This window comes from Thermobia domestica, chromosome 5 (assembly GCF_964235325.1).
Source record: "Thermobia domestica chromosome 5, izTheDome1.hap1.1, whole genome shotgun sequence".
NCBI classification, from domain to species: domain Eukaryota; kingdom Metazoa; phylum Arthropoda; class Insecta; order Zygentoma; family Lepismatidae; genus Thermobia; species Thermobia domestica.
In genome coordinates this window covers 283,804,681-283,830,516 of record NC_137458.1, presented here as the reverse complement: position 1 = coordinate 283,830,516, position 25,836 = coordinate 283,804,681, and the positions used below count along the sequence as shown (strand labels likewise).

Below are 25,836 nucleotides of genomic sequence, written 5' to 3'. Positions count from 1 at the left end.
TTGGAATTTTGTCTTCGCCACCCGGCCCTTCATACAGAATTTCTTCTCCGGAAAAGCTAGTGTATACGGTAAGTTTATAATTGGTCAAGTAGCGTTGCAATTGTCGCAATTCTTCCACAGATCCCCCATGATCTAAATTCACTGATGATCTGGACAAAAGTTCATGTACGGCTGGGAGAACGACACACTTGCTCTGGTTCTGATATTGTCTGTACAGTTTCTTATTTGTATCCTTATATTTCTTTAGACCAATAGCAATCACAATCGCATAAGCCAAACATTTCTTGTCGGTGTTTTTCACTCGTAAAATGCCAGTCTTGCGTTTTAGTAACTCGTCGTTTAATAAAAGACCTCGACGCATTCTCCCAAATCCACGGGGCACATCCACATGATGAAAATGTACAATGAACGGTTCGTTCATGATAAAACTATCGTTACTTTGAAGGATGCGATCAAAGGAAGCCCATAAAGTCTCCAGTGTCAAATTACTTGCACGCCGAAAAGATAAATAAAACGGTTTGTTCTTCTCATCATGAGATAAAATCGATAATCCAACCATCGATGATTCGTCAACATTTTCCAATAAGTAATCCAACATCTGTTGAAAGGAGGCCTGAACCCATTCAACAATATCGGTGCCACTGGCCGGAGCATTAATTTGAATTTCCAGCATTCGTCCTTCAAGATTAAAACGCCGATAATGTCTATTGATTTCTCGCAAGACAGTAAAGCCAGAAGTAGCCATATTCAAATAGGAAAAAGGTAAGGTAAGCAAAAAGGAATAGGCAAAGAAAACAAATATCTAAAACGAAAAAAAAGCACGAATTAAAATTGAATTTAGAGATCACTACGTTATCAAAATGACTACACGATCAATCCTAAAAGAATTATCATATCTCAAATAGTTCTACTACTGAAACGTTTTATTGTCGTCATACTGGAAATCAAACCCGGGACCAACATGTAACTGACCTAACTTTCTGTAGTGATAAAAAGAATGAATGAAATTGTTTTTCTAAGCGTGCTAAGAGAATCATTGTAGTAAGCATTTTTCCTCTGACACTGAACTTTAAAACGTATAACGAACATGAAACGAAAACAAAATCTCATGCGCTTGCTTTTCTCGAGCTAAGGCAAGAAAGACTCGAATTCGTTTCTCGGCGGGAGATCAGATCCCACATTAAACTGCAAGTCCACGTCTCACGTTGTAGGGAACAAATTCGTGCGTAGTTTCTTTGTTTACGTTAATCGTAACTTTCAGAAACTGAGCTAAGTGGTTAGCGTTACGCACATCTGGCCCGGGTTCAACACCCAGTATGTGATCAGATTCAACATTAAGCTGTATTCCTAGCCCTCCACTACTGAAGGGACGCTAAACCAAAATCAACAAATTTCTCGTGCTTACTTCTAATGTGTGGCATGTGGCCCGGGTTCAACACCCAGTATGCGCTCAAATTCAACATTAAGCTGTATTCCTAGCCTCACTACTGAAAGGACGCTAAACCAAAATCAATAAATTTCTTGTGCTTACTTCTAATGTGTGGGATCTCCGGTCAAGTAAGTGAGGGTTATTCTTCCATTTGCTAAATATTTCATGTTAAAATAAAAAACAGTGATAACAATGTTAACCTCATGCAAAAGCACTCCATTGATATTAAGAAACACGGTTGATACTTACCTCAAATTCAAGGAACGGAGTAAAGTCACGCTGTCACTAGAGGTACACCTACGTTCATTCACGATCTTCGTGGAAGTAGGATTTGAAAATGAAATTAAGAATTTTATTTAGGTCTGAAACGGTTCAACTATAAAGTGACAACACTATCAGCCAATCAGAAACGAGGAAATGAATCAATGACATCACGGAGAACCAATGAAAACACAGCTTTCATCATGTATCATGAGCCGAAACGTGATGTAAGAAACAATCTGATTGGTTGTGACATTATTCACGTTTTCTCCTTACACATCAATTGTTACGACATCTAGTATCGCAATTTTGATCATGACATCATACCGTTGACTCGTTAGTTTAATACGACATTCAAATTACCACATCTAAAATGTGATTCATTTTCCTTAAACTTGATTGAAAAAATGTAACACTCATCGATATGTTATGAAACTGTCTTTGACATAAATGTAAAGTTGAGCTTTAAAAGTCCATCAGCTGAGAAAAATGCTGATGTAGTAAAACCAGATTCTGCGATTTCACAATAACAAACTTCTATGCGTAACAACGAGCAGAAATATGTAGTAATGTAACATAATCTGTCCATGTTCTTTTTTCATACGCAAAACTGCTCGCACTGAATGGAGTACGGTGACTCAGCGTTTTTTTTTCTGATGTGTGAGGTCTCTGCTTCAATCCGCAAGCAAGTAAGTTTATGATGTTTTCTCATTTTCATCATCGTTTCAAGGGAACGGTAACATTTCCTGAAACTAACACCAAGAATCAAACTCGGGACCATTGCATAGTAATCAACACACGTGTACGGTCGCTTAGCGTTTGTCTCTAGTGTATGAGGTCCCTGCTTCAATCCTCAGTCAAGGAAGTTCATGTTTTCACCATTTTTCATCACCATCGTTTTCGCGGGGACATTAAATTCAACATTTCCAAGAATTGAACTCGGGACGATTCCAAGGTATCCATGTTCACCCCTAAAGCTGAACAAAATGGCCCCTAAAAAGAACGAGGTGGACCACCCAAATTTATAGTAATATATATTAGGGTCCAGTACTATGATACCAAATGTTTAAATTTGGCAATTTCTAAACTTAAGGGGTGGGCCAAGATACCATTCCCGTGGGGAGCACAAATGTACCTATGTCTTATAATAGGGGATGGACCCCTATACATGACCATATAACCATATAAGATAATAGGATCTCATCCAAGGAAATAAATTAGGTCAAAACCAAACACGTGGTACAACGTATTGCTTACGTTTATATTTTGGCAATTTTATACACCTAAAAGGGGAACGAAATAGACCACCGAAATTTATAGTGATCTATATTAGGGTTCTATACTATTATACCAAATGTTTAAATTGGGCAATTTCCAAATTTAAGGGGTGGGCCAAGGCACTCCTGCCAAATTTTTAAAGGGGTGCACCAATATACCCATGTCTTATGATAGGGAATAGACCCCTATACATAACCATATAACCATATAAGGTAATAGGACCTCATCCAAGGAAATAAATTGGGCCAAAAGAACAAACACGTGGTACAACGTATTGCTTACGTTTATATTTTTGGCAATTTTGTACCCCTAAAAGGGAACGAAGTGGACCACCCAAATTTATAATAATACATACTAGGGTTCTATACTATTGTACCAAATGTTTAAATTGGGCAATTTCCAAAATTGAAGGGGTGGGCCAAGATACACCTCCCAAAAATTTAAAGGGGTGCACCAATATACCCATGTCTTATGATAGGTAATGAACCCCTGTATACGTCAATATAACCATATAGGTTAATAATACCTCATCAAAGGGGATAAATTAGGTCAAAAACCCCCGAAATTTGACTTTTTGGCAATTTTTTACTCATGAAAGGGAACGACATAGACACCCAATACTGATAGAGGTACATACTATGATCCTAGGCTACCATACCAAATTTTTAGATTTGGCAATTTCCAAAATTTAAGGGGTGGGCCAAGGTACCCCTCCCAAATTTTTCAAGGGGTGCATTAATATACCCATGTCTTATGAAAGGGAATGGACCCCTGTATACGCCCATATAACTATATAAGGTAATAGGACCTCATCCAAGGGGATAAATTAGGTCAAAAACCCCCGAAATTTGACTTTTTGGCAATTTTTTACCCATGAAAGGGAACGACATCGACACCCAATACTGATAGAGGTACATACTATGGTCCTAGGCTACCATACCAAATTTTTAAATTTTTCAATTTCCAAAATTTAAGGGGGGTTGTTCTATGTACCCCTGCCAAAATTTAGGGGTTGGGCCAAGGTACGCCTGCCAAAATTTAGAGGGGGTGGTCCTAAGTACCCCTAGGTCATTGACCCCTGGCCTTGGGGCCCCTCATTGAGGATAATCAAAAGTTAGGCAGAGTGGGGCAATTACTACTACACTTCATTAATAATAAAATTACGCTCACATCTTATTGTATATGAGAAAGATTACCATGGTAGTTTTATTAACCTATATATAATTACTTACTTGTTTACTTAGAATTCAATCCACTTGCTTGCAAATAGTGTCTGCACATAAAAGTTTGGAGCTCAATAAATACACTCTTTTCGTCAACGACCGTTCTCACCAATGCTACTTGGTAACCTACCACAGAACTAGTTTCGACGTGTGTACGCCTACATTATGATCCCATCTAACGGATCTAACTCTGAATTCACTCAACAGTGCATTGTATATGGGAGTTTATTTGAGTTTTTAGTATTGGTCCAAGTAACTCATTCATAATGCAAGTAGCCTGCAATCACGGTCAGCATTTGGAGTTAATATAAGTAGTAATATTTCTAGGAAAATCTGCACAGTAAGTTATGGACCGTGGGCGAAATGTTTTATTACTCCCCCTCCCCATTGAGCAATTTTCGCCACTATATTAGCAATGTTCCTTAAAGTCCTCAGAATCAAAAACTAGTTGTTGGTGAACACATATCTGGGTTTTAGGACCCTTAACCTATTAACAACCGTCTATTTTCAGAGCAATCAAGGGGACTCTTCAAATTCCCGTAGATCAGGTTGTTAGTGCAACACTGGAACAAGTTATACATCGATCGATCTGTAAGAGTATAGACTTTAGTTTGTCATGAACGTGACTTTTCCATGAAAAATAATTATGGAATATTTAACAAAATTTCCCTAAAAGTATATCTTTTCAAGAGTCTTTTACCAAGTACTTCATAGCACGGTAAGCTTGGTGAATAATAAAATGGATTCTTGTCTCCTATTTTATGTTCACCTTAAACTGAAAACTTCTTGTTGATCCATCAAATGATTTTCATAGAAGTATAAGTATGACTTTGTATCAATGTTCCGTTTCATTTTTTTTTTTTATCGAAAAGGAGTTATATAAGTTATTCTAGTAGCTTTTTCTCATTCGTTATATTACGATAGATTCCCAGTACCGAGAAATCCTTCAAGAAAGTCTCATATTTGTTTGGTCCATGGCATAATAGAAAAAATATTTCAAACCAATAATTTTATTATTGCCCTTTTACATTGAAAATGCTTGGTGCTCTGGTGTTATAGAGTTTATACAACTTCAAAATATGTCTGCCGATATATGAAGTTGCCAGAGTTCTCAAAGGTAGTTATAGTGTGTGTATTCCTATTGCATATCCACACAAATAATAACACATACTATAATATTTAATACGTAGTTTTTCAATTGCCATGATACCAAACAACCTCTTACATTCTTTGTGTTTTTGTTTCTTTGTACGTTGATAATAGTAGCGTATTTCCCGTTAAATTCACGTCACCTTAATTATTCTGAACAAAAATGACAAAAAAAGAAGCCAGTCAGATAGACGACAATTTCAGCAAGAAAAGGGTTTGCTGTTGTGAAAATAGAAAAATGTGTGCAATATACTACCCACAAAACAAAACTGGCATGAGGTTAAGAAATTTCATCTAAAACGCTTCCATAAAATCTGTCAAGTCAAAGAGCTGCAACAAGACTGTGGCACTGGAAAATTGCACCGCTTCACGTCAAGTTGCATCTAAATTCTTACATAACACGACACGAACGAAAACGTTCTATCTCTGGGACTACGATAGTTTCCAAAATTACTGCGATTCTTAAGTCAGTCTGCTGAATCATGTGGAGAGTAAAATTTGTAAAATCTTTGTAGATAATTCACCATATTTGAAGCATACTGCTGCACGACAATGTGGCCGGCATCCTGTTTAACGAGGAGTGCGTAATTTGCCGCTAGATACAGGAATGGAGATCACGAAAAAGTGGACGGGTGAGTTATGGGAATCGCTGGTGACATATATCACTAGAATTGCTGAACGTGTCATAAAAGAAGCACTTATTTGAAACGAACATAAACTACTACTGTTACAGATTCGAAATATCGATCTTATAGCAGCCGAAATGAGGTAGCACAGAACTATACAGGAAGAGACTGGACACAAACCTAGTGAAGTAACCCCGCGAGGCATAGTCGCTAACTCTCTAGACTTTGGTGTGAGATGTCCCAGGTTCTTTTCCCGGTGGGGACACTCGGTCGAACAAGTGTAATAACTTGAGTTTCCCCCATTCACAACAGACAAATGCCTGGATGATTTCTAATGTAATGGTCACAGGCCGCTTCTTTCCTTTTCATCGGATAGTGTGCTCACCGATGGACATCACGACTTACATCACGTGACGGACTAAATGACCTTTGGTGCTGACAGCCCAGGAATCTTATTCCTAACCCTAATCCTAAACCTAGTAAAACAGAAACATTAAAAAAATGCTTATAGTCCACGTAAGGAATCATTTTATGCCGATTTATGCACATGTCCAGCAGACATAATTAATCCGATAATGTATGCTCAAGAAAACACAAACAGTGTTAATCAGGAACGTAAAATGTGTAAACTGAGAGAGAAATTACTGAAACATTCCTCACCTATCCTACAGTTTGTTATTTTACCAGATCGTCGAGGTAAAATTATTTATGCAAGAAACATACCTAAAACTTTATTCTTTGAAGGCGCATTCCGCTCAGACATGTCAGTAAATATTTTGTTACTGAAGCAGCTTTACTGTTTATGTAAGCTGTTCTTAATTACCACCATGTAAGTTCCATCCTGGCCGCCCACGGAGGGAATGCTACTTTTAAAAGCGCAGATGTATCTCAACTCCTCATGCAGTTCATATCGACCCTTTCAACTAGAAGTTATATGGACCCAAATCCTCAGAAATTATCTCATCAAAACGGGAAAAGCACAGATGAATCGTTTAAGACTGATGGCTGGAGGTCATCACCGCTTTGGACAACACAAACAAACATTCCTCTTTCTAAATCTAATGTTTGTCGATATGAAGAGCAGTGACCTCTACAGTTTGCACCTAGGAGCATATATTTTGACATCAACTATATTCTACCTGATACAGCTGAACAAAAATCTTGCGCTAAATATTTGGCGATAGGGGTTTTCTGAGGATTGGTGTATGTATTACTTTCAGCTAAAAGGATAGATATAAACTCAGTAAGGAGCTAGGTAAGTCTAAACTCTTGGGATGTAGCATTTTTGCCATGTGTACTCACAAAAGGCCGAAGCTCGATGGTTATGAATAACAGCTCACAGTAACAGTAAATCTGCTTCAATAACCAAAGAACAATCTGTCTTCCATCTTCAACGAATTTATCTTTAGATATGCTTTTACATAAAGAATTTCATCCCAACGACCTGATAAAATAACAAACTAGAGAAATGCTTCAGTTATATCTTTCTCACTTTACATATTTTGCATTCTCGACTAACACAAAGTGGGTCTTCCCCTTGAACATACATCAGGTATTCTTCACGGATAGAACTTGAAATTTCTACATTGTACAGTCTGTGAGGAAAGTAAATGTGCACCTGCTTCATGAGTCTGGCATTCCTGCGCTCCATCCATGGAGAGTATGAGAATTGAATCAATCAAATGTTTACTCGGGAGCAAGAAGAAAAGTCTTATCTGAATAAGACAATGCAGAGGGGCACAAGCTGTGAATACGAATAGTGCATAATGTAAATAAAGGACGACACCGAAAGAGGAAGCCAGAAACAGCTGCTAAACGGAGAAAAAAGAGTAAAAATTGTCGAAGAGGGAACATAAAACACAAATAGAACAAATACGCCGAGAACTAAACGTTCAGGAAGCAATGATCTTTGTGTAGTGGTTAAGGTGCTGGCTTACAAATTCCAATGACGCGAGTTCAAATCCCCGGAAAGGAATTCTTTTTTTTAAATTTTTGTTAATAATACATAGCTCATGAGAGATGATAAAAGAGGTTGTATTTGGTCTTTCGTATCAATTATTATTGGTAATGTTTAGTGCTGATAATACGTTTTTTCTTTGTGTATTGCTTTTATCCTTGTCTTCGAAAGAGAAGAATATCTGAAAAAATGCCACCAAAATTCCTCTTATTTTGAATGTAAAAGCCATTTGCAATTAGTAAAAAATAAAAATTGAACGTTCCGACGTAGCTGCAAAAAGTAAAGAAAACATGGAAGTGGAGGGGTTTGAAATCCATGATTTTTTCTGAATACCGAAGTTTAACTGAATTCCATAATTTTCCGATATCCGGAAACAAAGTTCCGCTTACGAAAAATGAATTTATTTTGGTTAATATGTAATCGTGGCGGAAATAAGTCTTTGACTAGGTAATGGCGACTGCTTTTAAAGAAATGGAGAGTATGAGAATTCAATCTGTCATATTTGTAGTTTTGTGAGAAGAAAAAACAAACTTGTGAACCAACGGTTTAAGAACAACTCAAGTTATTAATATAAAATTTGCCGAAGATTATTCACTTATATCATCATAAAAGAAATACGAAAGACATTTTGAATCGAAGAAATATAACATACACATTTGCAAGCGGAGGCAAAGAAACCTAACGTAACCAGACTAAAGACGAATCCTTTACCGCGTAGCGATCGCGGTTCAGTGGTCAAGGTGCATGTTCGAATCCACGTCGCACATTTTTTTTACTTTAAGATTTTTGATGACGATTGATCGGCGATGATATACTGTACGTTTTATTATATTGAGATATTTGAATACTCGGATGTTTCAATACTTGAACTGTCAAATCTTCAAGAATATTAATAGTAATAATAATAAACTAATAATAATCATTAATATCTCGTAGAAGATTAAAAGCTAGGAGCTAATTATGCCTCAGGTCATACAATTACAAGCAGAAACGTGACATATGGAAATAATATTTCGGTTTTGTTTAATATTGTCCACGAGAAGAGGAATTTCTCATCTCGTTTCTAAAACAAACAAAATAAAGAGAATTAACATTTTGCATTCTAGGCGGGACAAAGCTAACTCAAATTATCATCTCGCTGTGGAGACGAGAATTCAGACGAGACGAAAAGTATCGTAAACATGTCTTGTCTTGTATTGATTCTCGAAATAGTGTATGTTCATTATTTAAGTAACAGTTGCTCTGTAGACTGAATCACATAGGCTACTTCGTTACTTTTTACTTCATAGCTCATTGAATTGTGGTCTGTGTAGTTATTTTTGTAGCAAAGGTTTTATATTTACCTCTGCATATCCTAAAAATTAGTTTATTTTATGCCTTACTGTTGCGTGATATTGAGTTATTTTTATTACCGTTATTTTCCTTAAAACATACAAAAGAATACTTTCTACATGAAACTTTAGTGGAACGCTCTAATTTAAAATTTTTGTAGTTGCAGAGATGTCTCTTTAAGGTGCGGAACCCTTTTCCCGAAATCTTTACTTTTAAGTATGTTTGCCAAATTTTAGGGCAATTTTAGGACTTTTGATATTATTATTATTATTATTATTATTATTATTATCATTATCATTATTACTGACGTGTTGTGAATTGAATGGTTTACCCTGTTCCACGCAGTTCCTGCCTAGTCGGCATTGTGCTGAACAAACACCATGTGTGTATGTTTTCTCCGGATTGCGCTTCCTCCCGGTTATTTTTATTACCGTTATTTTCCTTAAAACATACAAAAGAATACTTTCTACATGAAACTTTAGTGGAACGCTCTAATTTAAAATTTTTGTAGTTGCAGAGATGTCTCTTTAAGGTGCGGAACCCTTTTCCCGAAATCTTTACTTTTAAGTATGTTTGCCAAATTTTAGGGCAATTTTAGGACTTTTGATATTATTATTATTATTATTATTATTATTATTATTATTATTATTATTATTATTATTATTATTATTATTATTATCATTAACATTATTACTGACGTGTTGTGAATTGAATGGTTTACCCTGTTCCACGCAGTTCCTGCCTAGTCGGCATTGTGCTGAACAAACACCATGTGTGTATGTTTTCTCCGGATTGCGCTTCCTCCCACTTTCTTTATTCGAAAATTTCTTTCATTCTCATCATCGACATCTTCTGTAGCTTATCCGCTATAACCATTATTTAAATCAAAGTTTCTTAGGGCTTTTGTGACTTCCGTACCCCTACTTTCTACATGAAATTTGCATGAAAACTTTCCTTTTAAAATGTAGCTAGTTGTACGAACGTATGCAAAGAGTATGTCCTAATGATCCTCACACTTCTCTCCAATCCCGACAATTTTGTAACTTTTGCCTAACGCTAGGAGCGCATTTATAGATTTTAATACAATCTGTCCTCATAAGAAATTTATATTCTATAGTATTACTATTATTATTATTATTATTATTATTATTATTATTATTATTATTATTATTATTATTAATATTAATATTTTACTTACCACTAATGTCGTCTACCACTATTTGCAATGCAATGTGTTACTAAAAAGTAAAACAAGTAACTCTCCTCGCCACTCACGCTCACGAACTCGAAAAACATGATTTACAATTCTCTGTGTTAGGGAAAAGAACATTTATTATATTATTCTTTCAAATAACACATTTCACAAGTTACTTCACTTTCAATGTGTAACTTCATATCCTCACTACAATCATCTTGTTCCGATAGGAAAATATCCCCCTTGCAAGAGAAAATGCCTGACCGTAGCGAAACGGCGTGAAACTTCTCTAGGTGATTAATCGGGTCCAATATTTCAAGAAAAGAGAATAAGTCCCTGCACACAAATATTTTAGTAAAAGAGGAAAAGTTACTCAAACTTTGTGAATACCCATTTATGGGCGAAATTTGGTTTCCCTGGAGATTTTTGCGAGTTTGAAGGGCCACCACTTTGAACATTTTCATCAGATTATTCTGGTTAACGAACTTACTCAAGATATTTCAACAAGCAATGTTTGAGCAAAGTTTCGTCTCAATCCGCTGAAAATTACGGTGGTTATGACATTCACAAATATCATTATATATATACACACACACAAATAGATAGATAGATAGACACAGAAGGAGACAGAGAGAGAGAGAGAGAGAGAGAGAGAAAGTGCCTATCATCCTTCTCCCTTCTCCAACCTGTGCTGCGTCAGAGCTAAACCGTGCCTCTTTGCAAAACGTAATGGCCAGTCTAACCAAAACACAAGCCTGTTAGTAGTTAACGTAGAAAAATGGTCCAGACGTTTAAGGCATATAGTGATTGTATTTTTAATAACCATGAGTATGGATTTCAAACCCCTCCACTTCCATGTTTTCTTTACTTTTTGCAGCTACGTCGGAACGTTCAATTTTTATTCTTTACTAATTGCAAATGGCTTTTACATTCAAAATAAGAGGAATTTTGGTGGCATTTGTTCGGATATTCTTCTCTTTCGAAGACAAGGATAAAAGCAATACGGAAAGAAAAAAACGTATTATCAGTACTAAACATTACCGATAATAATTGATACGAAAGACTAAATACGATCTCTTTTACCATCTCTCATGAGCTGTATGTATTATTAACAAACAATTTTTAAAAAAATGTCCTTTCCGGGGATTCGAACTCGCGTCCTTTGAATTTGTAAGCCAGCACGTTAACCACTACACCAAGATCATAGTGTGGTGAACGTATAGATGTTGGCGTATTTGTTCTATTTGTGCTTTATGTTCCCTCTTCGACAATTTTTATTCTTTTTTCCCCGTTTAGCAACTCTTTCTGGCCTTCTCTTTCGGTGACGTCCTTTATTTACACTATGCACTATTCGTATTCACAGCTTGTGCCCCTCTGCATTGTCTTATTCAGATAAGACTTTTCTTCTTGCTCCCGAGTAAACATTTGATTGATTTAATTCTCATTCTCTCCATGGATGGAGTGCAGGAATGCCAGACTCGAAAAATAGGTGTACATTTACTTTCCTTACAGACTATACTCCTTAATTATGTGCCTATGGACATATGCACAATTGTGCGTAAAATATTTGGCTGAACATTCGGAAATGAAAAGACAGCATCGGAAGGTTTGTTTGGTTTGGGAAACATGAGAGTGATCGATGATTCCCAATGAGTCGGTATAAAAGGCGTGCGTAAAACAAACGAATAGATAGGGCAAGTAAATGAAGGAAAATATACGGAGCCTGTTTAACACGGCAGTAGGAAATACAGTCAGTACTTGTAGCGAAGATGCGTTTGCTGGCGACTGTCCTGCGCATATCTCCCACCGTAATAGGAGCTAAGAGAAGATTGTTACCTGGTAAATAATGATTGAAATTGGGTTGAAGATCCGGGATCAAAATTTAAATTATCTACTGAATGACGGCGAACTGACGGATCTTGTGAAAGTGTAGTAATAATTCCTTGAAGATAATGAGCAAAAGTGTTTTCTTTAGCTCAATCGTCAGGAAGTGGTTCGTCTATATCTAAGAGATGATAAGATGTGTGAGATGTGCGGCGAGTGAGTTGGTGGAATCTCTTTCAGTACTTTGTAGGACGAATGGTGGTGAAACGATCATTGCATGCAGCGTGGAGACGGAGAGACTCAAGGTTACAAGTGCGAGTGAAGTTTCGATCATGTGCCCGGGAACGTTTGATGAGTGTAAGATATTGAGGGGGAAAAAGGTTTTGTAAGCATGGGCGATGCAAAGCGCAATACATTTTGCGAAGAGGCATTGTGGATGGCAACAGTAATAGTAACCAATGCTGCATGAAGGTTATCTTCTGTATAAGGTTCCAGAACATTTTCTAACTGATTGAAGCAAAGTGCGACAAATGTTCCAGTTGGCTTTTTTGAACATGGGATAAGAGCTAGTGGGTGAAGGAGTAGCAAGAGACACAGAACATGGAGTTGTGATGGTCAAAAGTATTGGCACATCCGAGACGATCAAGGACATCTACCGTGCAGCAAGTCTTTAAATTAAGAGAAGTGATGACAACATCCGGATTTTATTCCTACAAGGTCGTGTAGGCTTGCGCAATGGATAAAAGAGGCCGGAACTATGCGTTATAAGCTAGTTGCGGAAATATTGTTACTGACGATGAGCGCAACTGTGAAAATTGAGATTAGCTAGAAATATGTAATTGCGATATTTGCCAGAAATATTTTGAATAAACTGTATACGGAAGAGAATGGCCAGGACGGTTACATATTGTCGCAACTTTGATGTTAACCCTTAAGTACTATGGACGAAAATAATCACGTAATTACTATGGAACGGTCTGTCAGACCGCATTGTTGTTTCAGATTTTCTGAATAGTAGTTTCATTGTATATTTTTTAAATGATATCCTACATATCATAGTTGCTTATAGAAAAGTAAAACATAGTAATTTCACAATGTAAAAAAAGAATTTTATACATATTTAAGAGAATGAGAAAGAGAACATAGTCAAAATTTGCAACAATGCTTTCATTGTTATTCTAAAATTGTAATTGTTGAAATATACATTTTTTCCGTTTCTATGTAGCCAAAAATAACACTAATTTAAAATACACTGTTCTTATAGATGCACAGAGAATAAAAAATAGAGTAAAAACGGAGAAAAACATGGAATTTTATCTTTTTAAAACTTACAGGAAGGTACTGTTATAGTTGTACTCTTACATTTTTTGTAGTGAAAAGGTAATGAATAAAACTTATTTTTAATTTTTATATGATGGAGAAAGTAAACAAAATACGTTTAGCCGGTAAAGAAAGTACCACACTAACTTTTCTGACAGCTTGCACTTCCTTCAGATAAGCATTTATATCTTATTTTTCTGCACTGCAAGGAAATCGGTACCCCACACCGCTCACTCGAATGAATATCTGTGCTTTCCGCTTACAACTCGGTTGGCAGAAGACTATGTTTTCCTTTTCAACTCCTTATGTGCGATGGTGGGAAACTCACTTTCAAGCTGTAGTATGCTCTTCATTGAAAAACTCAGCTCTCGTGGCAGATGTCCGATGAACAATCTACGTTCTATGTGAGGCCTAACAAGTCCTTTTGCCAACGTTTTCATGAAATCAAGTCTTGTCATCACTGCGGACTTAGAGTAGACTTGATGCAAGACATACGCATTGATACCACACGCAACATCCACTAGCATAAAGAAAATTGTCAATGGCTATCGTCTTGTTCGACGACTTGATGTGTAATCTGTACATTTTTGTCTAGAGTATCCACTCCGCCTTTACTCATGTTATAAAATGTGATTATCTCAGGTTTTCCAGTCTCTGGGTCATTAATTGGTGTGTGGTGCAAGACGTGCCACACGGTAAGACACAAAACTGCTAATAATCAGTAGATAACGAAAGACAACTGATGAGCAATATACTCACGTAACTACTATAGTACGTCTGTGAGACCGCTTGACACCTCCAGCGCCGCGCACAGGGGATCAATTATAACACGAACTTCACAATGCGTAACCATTTGCTAGACAGGAAGGTAGACGAAAAGATCCACTTGTAGTAGTGACTGTGGAAAATATAATGATATGAAAAGTCGTTGCGGTCTGAGAGACGGTCCATAGTACTTACGGGTTAATTGTGTAAAATATAATGTAATAACTATATGTTCTGGTAGTGGATGAATAGGATGGTAGTAGGTTTAATAACAGAGAATCGATGGTGTCGTGTGATTTCGTTAAAATACGCAACATGTATGCGTTTCCTTGAGCGTTTTTGAATTTGATTATAGAAAGTCCATCATGTTGGAGTTCCTGAGCGAAATCTTATCAGAGAATAATGGGTCAACTCCTCGGATGACAACAGATAATGGAAGTTCTTTGCGTGGCGGCGATGGTTGATTGGCTGATTAAGCATTGAGTTGGGAAATAAAAGCTTTTTTCCCAAAGATTTCATAGGAATAGGTGTTGATAATTGTGGATGCGAATTTATCATCTGACGTTTTAATAATGATGCCTTTCCGGGTGTAGATGATTTCTGTGATACTTGTCCGTGAGATGTATTTGTTAATGCGTTGATACAGTTTCTTCAGGTCCAAATACTAAGGATCACAATTGGTGAGTAGAAATGAATGAGCAGGTGGTTTAAGAGAAGTAAATGCAGAAGTTTCAACGTTTATATGATTAGATGAGTCGGAGTCAGTGGATGATACGCTGAGAGTGTGATGGCTCTTTGGTTTATGTGACTGAGGGTGTTTCTGATGAACTACGATCAGCTTAACTTTCCCTTCGATTCTCGGCGGATGCTGAGGGAGCGGAGGTTCCCAAGTCCAGTAGCCATGATGATGAGCACAATAAACACAAAATAGCTAATAGGGTATGGTAAGTAAGTAGAGTGCACTCATTCGGATACTGGCTTAGGTGGAGAAATACCCGAGTGTAACCTTATTGGCAGCTAGCTACGCTGTATTAGATGAGTCTCGTAACTGTTGCGCTTAAGATTTCTTAAGGCAAATCATAAAATGGAGAACAGGTTTGATTGAAAAAGGGATTGCTAGCGACCGATAAAAGTGTGCATAAATTTAATGTGTACTACTAGTAATTCACCAGCATAACGCATCACCTACGAGAAATGTGATAAAGATATTTATAAGTCCTTACTTGTCCATAGGTTATCCAATATCTTCACTGAGACAAAGTAAACTTTATGAAATAACAATTATACTAATTTATAAGTATACTACTGCTAAAAGTGTAGAATTACCTCAATGTTCATAAAATAAATCGTAGTGCGATCAAGTGTTCTAAGGCAGCATATAAAGCTTCAAAACCAATTAATTTTAATAGGGGCATCCAAATCCCCAAAGTGCAAACATGGTAAAAGTTAAACTGCTGACTAGGGCAAAAACCCATCAAGTTCAAAAAGTGAAAGTGTAAAGGATATAGTTTCGCAAGAGTTTCTCTTTATGCGATTTTCTTCAAACTTGGCACATTTTGTACTAGACCTAAAAGAAATGAACACGTACAAATCATCATCATCATATCCTTCTGAAGAATCAAAGAAACTGACTAGAGATAGGCTACCTGTAACTGTATTAACTGATACTTTCCACCGAGACCACTGTCAATATGGGAAATTGCGGTAGTGCCCGAGTTAAATCTCACCCGTAGAACCGAAACCAATTTTTGTGCTAACTTCTGAAAATTTATGTGTACGTTTCTCCACTGCCTTGGGACGTGAAATATTTGACATAATGAACCTCTATGGCAGTGGAACCATTAACTCGGTATTCGCTGGGACTCATGTGGCAAGAACATTCTTTGAATTGTTCAACTTCTGTATTATTTTTGTCATATGTAATGCCCAGTAAACGATACAACCTTCCTTTCCTCTCTCTCGCAATTTTTTCCTATATCATGTCAGTACAAAATGCATAAGCTACAGCTGCGATCCACTTTTTTCAATAAAATTGTCTTCGTATTTCTTGATATCATAGCCGTTTCTCGAAACTCTTATCTTTTACAGTGTATTCTACAATCTATGGATTTCTCTTCGGAGTGGTATCTGTTCCGGTCGCTGGTTTTCTTTTCCTCTTAGGAGTATATAAGGTAAGATATGCTCTTAAAAATTTGAATGATTTCCAAAACGAAATACGCTAAGGGAAATATCAAGAATAGTTTGATTACGCTTACAAAATCAATTTCAACAAACCAACACTTTTTTCTTTTCTTATGAAAACGGTGTACGATGACCCTCGGAAAGATTCCCACGGTACTGCGGATGAGCTACTCCGTTTGTTTTTTAATAAAGATTAAACTCAAGGTCTATCTTAAATTGACAGCAGCCAGCAGGGGTAGCCATCAAAGTTATCTGATTGTACGGAATACTCACGGAGTTCTCCCGTAAAGGATTTTCATTTCTTATGATAATGGATATGTTGGGATTTAAACTCACAGAAAACTAGTTTGATCGTGTTCAATGCCTAACACCGTTTTCAATATTATCTGAAATGTCCTTGGTAATCTTTGTCGTTGCTAAAGTTTTGTAGGCCACGATTTAAATGTCTGTAAATGCAAGACATTCAATGCGTTTCATTACAGAACTATACTCATTAAATGCATTGGACACTTGCCTACAAGAAATTGTCGCAACACAGTGCAGTTGTGTTACATGACCAAATGTTCTCAAAATACAATGCAGAGAATCCATGTGTGACAATATGAAAATTTGCCCAGCCACTAGTTTATCTTGTAGTTTCTCCCACGACTATCACATCTGGAATGCTCAACATTCCTTGGCAGGGAGATTTCCCTGGCAAGCCGAAAGTACAACATAAAATTCTGAATTTGTTCGCGTTATATATTTCGTACTTCTTTCGTGAAACTCAATTGTTGACTAAGTAATGTAGTATGTGGCTGCAGTCTTGAATTAATCGTGTACACGAGTTATCATCATTTTTGTTTGTGAAAGTTCTATACATTAATACGAACTTCCAGTTCCGCCAGCTCAATAACAAATCATAATAAGCACATTACAAAATAATTTCGATGTCTTACCTGGCTTCTGCTGAGGGAAGTATTTAAATGTAGTTTCAAACTTTCCTCATTTAAGTTGGGAATCAAACATGTAGTGAGGGTTTTCTAAGTCCAATTTGACGAAACATTTCGAATTTATATTATAGCTTCAAGAAAATTATTTGTAGCAGAATTAAAACTGAACTATATCCTGCAAGTTACAAATCTTGTCAACTTCACCTTTCGATCGGAAAACTGCGTGGTCAACTTCAAAATTTACGTCTTTTATTTGAGAACAATGATCTTAAGGAGGAACACAGTTTTGAATCAATTTTATGTGGGTAACATTATCTACGTTTTATACCTTATTTATTTTACTGCCCCTCGTGTTAGGAATTATTTTTATAGTTCATGTATTATAGCATTCCTAGTATTGCATTTGTGATTGAAACAGTTTAGGTTGTAGTATTCGGGTATATTGCATTTCGTGGCTGAAACAGTTCGTAAGCTTGTAATAGTGTTAGCGCTAAAGAACTAGAGTGGTGCTTCCATACGCGGTCAAATTTCTTTCAGAAATTCCCATTATTGGAGATTTTCCCTAAACGAGAATTCGCCCTAATGTAAGTAATAAAATTTTATACTACATTTGAACTCATTAATAAACGAAATCATGATGATCTTTTAATTCTTTACTGTTAACAAGTGTCCAACCTTACAAGGAAAGAATAATATTTAGGCAATATATATGAAAGTAAACTTTATAACGATTAATAATAATAAGTCGAACCCTTCCAAAGTATCCAAAACTATTATATGGCAAACTGATACAACCATTCTTCATATAATAAAATAAAGATAAATGTTAAATAGTGTTAGGATATGGAAGATAGGTAACGTGTGTATCATGTGAAGTAGTTAGGATGCCTACTTTTTGTGTTGTATGGTACTTGTTCCCATACTTATTGTTTACTTGAACTCTTCTACTAATTCTGAACTTAAAAATCGACAAAATTACTATGTAAGCGGATCGGAGTCTAATTTGGGTTTTAGCTACGACCTCATACTACGTGGCAAGATCACACCTTGTAACACATATACACGAATCAAAAATACACAGTACACACAAATACGTACGGCACACTACTAACAATAATATTAACATTATGTTTAGGTGCTTGGTTATGTTCTGGAGGATTCCAAACACTCCAATACATTATAATTTTACACACACACACACATAAATTTATATGTATGGACACTATACCGCAACCTTAATCTGAGCTTTTAGAGGGTGAAGGAAATTTCAAACTGATGCACTGATCTTCACAAACTTAGTTCAGAGAGATCACAAACCACGAGTTTATGATCTAAGAATCATTCGCATGTTAACCGGGATCAATAGAGAGTGCAGATATCTACAATTGATATGTTATCTGAACATTCATCTATATATATATTTGATTATGTTTCAGTTCATTTTAGTATATTTTTCCTTACGAAATTACAGTTCTCGATTACTTAGAATACAGCAAGAGATAGTGAATGATATATTACAGCGTATTACAAGAGAGAACTCTTATAGTTTTGATATCGTATATGTTTCTAATAAAAACATGCTTATATTATTAATTGGGGATTAAATTACAGAAACTCATGTTATGTGCACACAAAATATGACTGTTTGTCACACTTGAAACATATGACTTTTCTCTACTGAAGCAATGGTTGCTGCAAATTTAATTAACACTGCAAATCTCTTTTTTACTTTCTTAGATTGTCTTTCTTTTTCCGTTTTATTTCTTTTTCTTTTTGTTTCGTTTTCCTTACAAACTGGAAACCAGACAATATTGTTGTTGGCTTTAATGTGTAAATGGAAAATAATAATAATCCATTTCTAAAAAGTGAAAACTAGGATGGTTTTGCTGATAAAAAAATCCCTCAAAAGAAAGATGGAAGTCAAAACACGTCAATCTGATATTTTTTAAACTTTTTTGTAGATATACTAAAACTTATAAGTAACAACTCTGAAAATAACGTCGAAACGAATAATGTAAAACATTCAGAGATTTTACAAAATGCTGTAACGTGTGAAATAAAATGAATGCTTGACCAAGAATGATTTTTCCTTAGTATATCTAAGGTTAAATAAAATTTGTCTGTAACTCTCTCATGATATCAATCGTTCTGTACATACTAAACGATGTCTTCTAATGATTTTTCTTCGTCGCAGAGGTATGGAAATTGTTCTATTTTTGAAGTTTGCTACATTGACATGTTTCGAACAAACTAGAGCACTTGTAGAACGCCTTCTATAGTTCTCAACCACCAAACCTTAACAGTATTGTTGGTTGTCTAGCGCTGCAGGATATGAAAATTGGAAGTGTGAATGCACTTTTGCTCGTGTGTATGCAAATATACAGGGTTATTCAAAAATAAAGAACAGATTTCAAACATTTATTTCTTCCAAACTACAAAAGATAGAAACATTATTCGAACGTTACCTGATTAAGAAAATGTACAATTTAGACAGCCGTACATAGAAGATCCAATCACGGCCGTACTGGCGCTGTTGTTTGTTGTTGTTTGTCTGTAGTGAAATGGCGGCGTCACAACAGGAGAAGTCTTTTTGTGTGCTACAATTGGCAAAACTTAAGTCCATTTTTGCAGTTCAGCGAGCATTTCGCCGTCAATTTAATAAACAACCGCCGCATCATAAGCAAATGTACGAGTGGCATCGAAAATTTGTAGAAGATGGTTGCATGTGCAAAGGGAAAAGCACGGGACATCCACACACATCGAACGAGAATATCGAGCGTATTCGTACACTTTACGAAAGCAGCCCAAAGAAATCCACATCGCGAACAAGCAAAGAACTTAACATTCCTCAACCAACGGTATGGTGAGTTCTAAAACATCGTCTGCACATGAAGCCATACAAACTGCAATTCTTGCAAGCATTGCATCCTGACGACCACAACACAAGGTACGAATTTTGCATTAGCATGTTAGATGATATGGAAGAAGATAATTTTGCTCAACGATTGATTATTTCCAATGAATCCACTTTTCAACTTTCTGGTAAAGTTAATCGCCATAACGTTAGAATTTGAGCAAGTGAAAATCTTGCGGCTGGTATTCAACATGAAAGAGATTCATCAAAGATGAACTTCTTCTGTGCGATACTGTAACCAAAGTTTATGGGCCTTTCTTCTTCATGGAGAAAACTGTGACAGGATTAACCTATCAAGACCATGCTTCAAAACTGGTTATTTCCCCAACTTGAAGATGATTCAGATAACTTCATCTTCATGAAAGATTGTGTCCCGCCTTATTTCTCTAACCACGTTCGACGTTACTTGAATGACACCATTCAAGGACGTTGGATTGGAAGAGAAGAAGCAGAAGATCAACTTTATCGCCGGTGGCATCCCAGGTCTCCAGATCTCAATCCGTGTGATTTTTATCTATCAGGTTACGTAAAAGACCGTGTTTTTATCCCTCCTGTGCCTGACACTTTTGAAGGTCTATGAACTCGAATTATTGAAGCTGTGAATTCGATAACTAGAGACCAGCTGATTCGTGTGTGGCAAGAAATGAGCCACCGTTTTGACATTTGTCGTGTAACACACCGTGCTCATATTGAATGCGCACCATAATTACTAACAATAAATTGTAAACTTTTCTTAATCAAGTAACCTTCGAATCATGTTTATATCTTTTGTAGTTTGGAAGAAATAAATGTTTGAAATCTGTTCTTTCTTTTTGAATAACCCTCTACATTATAATTATTAGAAGAAAATTATGTAGTATGCAATTATTATCTAACTGCTAAGTAGATATGTAAGTTTGGTTGCCAGGTTTATCAGAACGAACTAGTTATGTAAATAACGTCACTTTATACATATAGATGCTTTGAAACATAATTTTTGGAATTAAGTGTTTAATTTTCATTACAGAAAGTTATTGTGTTGATTTATATGGGCAATGTTGTAGTGGTATTTGAATTGCTAGATCTAAGCATCTACGGATTTATCATTGCATTACGTTTATTTATGTATGGTGTCACTGGCGCAGCAGTAGGAGTTATATTCCTATCCCTTTTTGTATTTGGTAATGTATTTGCATTTTATTTTACTCATTCAGTGCATTATTATATGAAATCTTTAGTCATTTAGGAGAACTGAGAAAACACATTATTTCATTTTGAGGTGTTCCTGAATACGACATCGTTCTTAACATCTTTCGTAAATATAAATTATTTATGGATACGTAATTATCATACGCAAAACTGAGGCTTTAGGTACAATGGGAGGATATGTGGTTGTAATCTTGAGTTATACTGTATATTTGTTTTTCATTACCCCTTCTTTGTACTAAAGGATGTTAAATTTTAAACAAATTATAAGAAGATTTCAACTTTTGTGCCATAATATCTTAATTGTTTCCAACATTTAAAACTCCCACCATACAGGTTATTTGCGTTCCACGAACACAAATGTTGAAGGTAATTTAATTGTTTATCTGTTTATTCATTTTAATAACATTAATTATATGTTTTTTCTAATGAATGACGGCTTTTAAAAGGTGTATAGTTTTAATATGGTCAGAGATACAGAAGAAAAAATGCATATTGAAGGAACCTTAAGTTTCGTTCAGCCAATTTTTATAATTTAACAACTACCGGTGACAGTGCTAGTATCTCCGATAAACAGAATGGCGTTGGCAGTCGAAAAAACGCAATGCCTCTGGTGGTTAGCAGGAAAAAATGTGTTATTCAAGTTCAACGAAAGCTTCGACGTGTTTACCACAAGGATACTCCATCACGCAACAGTATCCAGGCATGGAAGGATCAATTTTTGTCAACGGGGAAACAACAGAGTTGTGGTAAAATGCGTGTGTCAGAAGAAAATGTGGAAGTAATATGAAAATGTTTCTCACGTAGTCCGAGGAAGTCAATTCGTGCAGCGAGAAGGCAATTGACAATTCCAAAGTCAACGGTGCACGATGTGGTACACAAACGATTATGTTTGTGCTCGTATAAGGTGAAATTGTTGCGAGAAATTGAGCTCAACGATTAGCCACAAAGGGCAATATTTCCTTCTGAAATTCTGGACAGGATTGATTATGACCATCATTTCCTATTGAACTTTTTTTTTCTTTCTTGATGAGGTAACATTCCATTTATCTGGCTGTTTTCACAGGGACGCAATGTTAGGATATAGGGATATGAGAATCCGCATGCGACATAGAAATTCCAGAGACAGCCTCAACTTGAATCTTTGGTGTGCATTAACACATAGCGTAGTTATAGGCCCCTTCTTTATCATAGAACAAACCATAACAGGAAATGTGTTCTAAGACTTGTTTCAGCACTTTAATCTTCCCCAGTTACAACATTTGCAACCTCAAATGTTATTTCAATTGGATGGTGCCCCGCCACATTGGAGCCTACAAATGATGAAATATATTGATACTGAAATTGCTGGCCATTGGATAGGCCGTGATGGTCCAATTAGGTGGTCTTCACGCTCCCCAGATGTAACCCGCTTTTACTTCTTCATGCGGTGTATGTGAACGAACTTGTGAATTCTGGTGAAAGGGTGCCTAACCTTGATGAACTGAAGAACCGTATTAGGAATGTGACTGCTTCATTAACACCTCAAGTGGAGAGAGATTGAGTTCAGGCTAGATATTGTAAGAGTTTCAAATGGAAATCACGTGGAATTACACAGAGTTAGAATGACTTGTAAGTAAGACCAAATAAACTTTTTGAGTCTCCTTTAAAATGCATGTTATTTTTATTCTGTATCTCCGACCATATTAAAAATGTACACTTTATAAAACCGTCAGTCCCATTCCGGACACCCTGTATAACGTCCCACTAAATGTACAAGTATATACCAGCATATTATTGTTCACTTCATTACTTGATAACTACTGCAACAATTTAACCCTTAAATGCATATTTACCACAAGTAGAATTTCATGTTGTAAATTATAGGAAAACAAATTTAAAATCCTACGGCCAAAATTTAGGTTAATAGATTATTATTAATTGTTTGTAGCTATTTAGCTACATAATGCAATTTACACTTCGAAGTCGTGTCGCAATCAGGCCCGTGCTGGCCCACCGGGACACCGGGACGTGTCTCGGTGCGCCCTCTGAAACATCACAGTATAAATAAAGGTACAAAATTTAGTAATAAATTCTTACAGTTTTATTGGTAAAGAATCCATGAAAGGTGCAGTGTGCCCTTAACATTAGGCGCCCTTGCGAGTCTACATCAAAGATGAACGATTGTATTTACTCCTCTGTATACCACAGTTCTGTACAATAAATACATACAGTTACTATTGGTAAAGAATCCGTGAAAGGTACAGCGCGCCTTCTACATAAGGCGCCCTATGAAACATCACAATGTAGATAAGTGGTTTTAGTTAACCTGTGTGCCAGTTTTGTATAATAAATTCGAGTAGTGATTGTTAATAAAGAAGCTGTGAAGAATACAAGGCGCCCTTTACATGAGATGCCCTGCGAAGTATCACATTTTTAAAAAATATATTCTTCTGTATTTCAGTTTTGTATTATAAATTCATACAGTTGCTATTGGCAGAGCAGGTAAAGAGTATAATCACTTACAAAAATATTATGAAAGAGTATAATCACTTACAAAAATATTATGAAGTTATGTAGCTATAATACGAAACAATGTAATACATCAAGAATAGTTTGGATAGTCAAACATACGATGCATTCATGAAATACTACAGTGATACTAGTCTCTAATTTACGATTTTTACGGCATCGAAGGTTTCACAGTCTTAATAAGCATCCATATATCCGAGCATATTGATTGTTCCTGTGTGTTTTAAATCAGTGTTCGGATAATCAGTACCTATTGTAATTCTAAAATATAGCTATATTAATTTCCGTAAAATGTGGTCTTCCTGTCGCAACGGCACTTCGCGTCCTCAGGTTATGGATCGAGAAGAAGGCCTCTGGGATATACAGGTTAGCTGCGAATATACTGAATAGGCAGTCGCAGACAGACAAGGGGTGATCCTCCAGCTTGGGAATTTGGTGCGGGGCTAACAACTCATCCTGTAAAAAAAAGGCTTGTTCAGATATATTCGCAGAATCCTCGGATCAGAACTGATAACTTGGCACGAATTCAGCAAAGTAAAATCGACATGGGAATTGGAACATGGAAGATAAGAAGTCTCTATAGGGCAGGCGCGTTAAAATGTGTAACAAATGAATTTAGAAATAGAAGATGGACCTAGTGGGATATCAGGAAGTTAGATGAGAAGGAAATGGAGGAGTCAAGTCGGGAAATTTTACGTTCTTTTACGGGGAACGGATTAAAATTTACCAACTAGAATCCAATTAAAAATTACCAACTTTTCGTTCACAAACGAATTCATAATATCAGCAATTACATGGGTTGAATTTGTTAATGATAGATTTTCTTTTACTTCTCTTAAGGTAGGTGGTGTAATATTATGTTTTAAATGAACATACCCTAACAGAAAATAAGGATGACAATAAAAATAGTTCTTACAAAAGAATAGAACAGGTATTTGATCATCTCCTGCAATACCATATGAAAATTCTGTTAGGCGGTTTCAATGCGAAGGTAGGACGATAGGGTATTTTTAAACCGACTATAGGGAATAAATGTCTGCATAAGGAAGGTTGTGACAACGGCGTTACACTCGTGAACTTTGCAAATCCAGAAACATTATCGTGCTGATTACAAAATTCCCACATCGCGACGTTCATAAATATACTTGGACCTCATCAGACGGAAAAACACATAATGAAATCGATCACGTTTTAATAGATAGAAGAAAACAGTCTAGCACAACTGATGTTCGGTCATTCAGAGGATATGATTATGATAATAAGAGAGAGACTATCGTTGAATAAAGGTAAAATTCAATATCTGAAAACGGAGCGGTTTAATTTAAAGAAATTAGAGGAGAGTCAGATGAGAGAGGAGCCAGATTGAAGTGTCGAACAGATTCTCCGTTTTAGAAGGTTCGGAGTGCACAAGTGTTCACATACTTGGTTGAAATTAGAGATAACATTAAGATTTCAGCAAAAGAAATATTGGGACACGCAGAAATACGTAGGAACAAAGCATGGTTCAACCAGGAATGCATTAAGTAGCAGAGAAGAGAAAACAGAAGAAACAGCGTTGGCTACAAAATCCGAACGAAATAACTACATAAAATTTTACTGCCATCTGGCGAAAAACTTCCAAAACCTTTAGAAAAAAAGCGCAATTTTTGAAAGTTGAAATGAATTAACTTGAAGATAATAGTAAAAATAAAAATATTCGGGCATGTATAAATACATTAAGGGACTTAAAAAAAAGCTATCAATTTCGTGTTTAT

General features: G+C 36.1%; 1 protein-coding gene across 1 annotated transcript in view; it reads left to right on the top strand.

Annotated features, from left to right (window-relative positions):
• Positions 1-25,836, top strand: part of LOC145684886 (uncharacterized) — an 80,465-nt gene that overhangs the window by 35,441 nt on the left and 19,188 nt on the right. Inside the window, exon 4 of the mRNA XM_081757239.1 lies at positions 16,448-16,530. Coding sequence (XP_081613365.1) covers positions 16,448-16,530 — 83 coding nt within the window. The remainder of the gene's footprint in view (positions 1-16,447; positions 16,531-25,836) is intronic.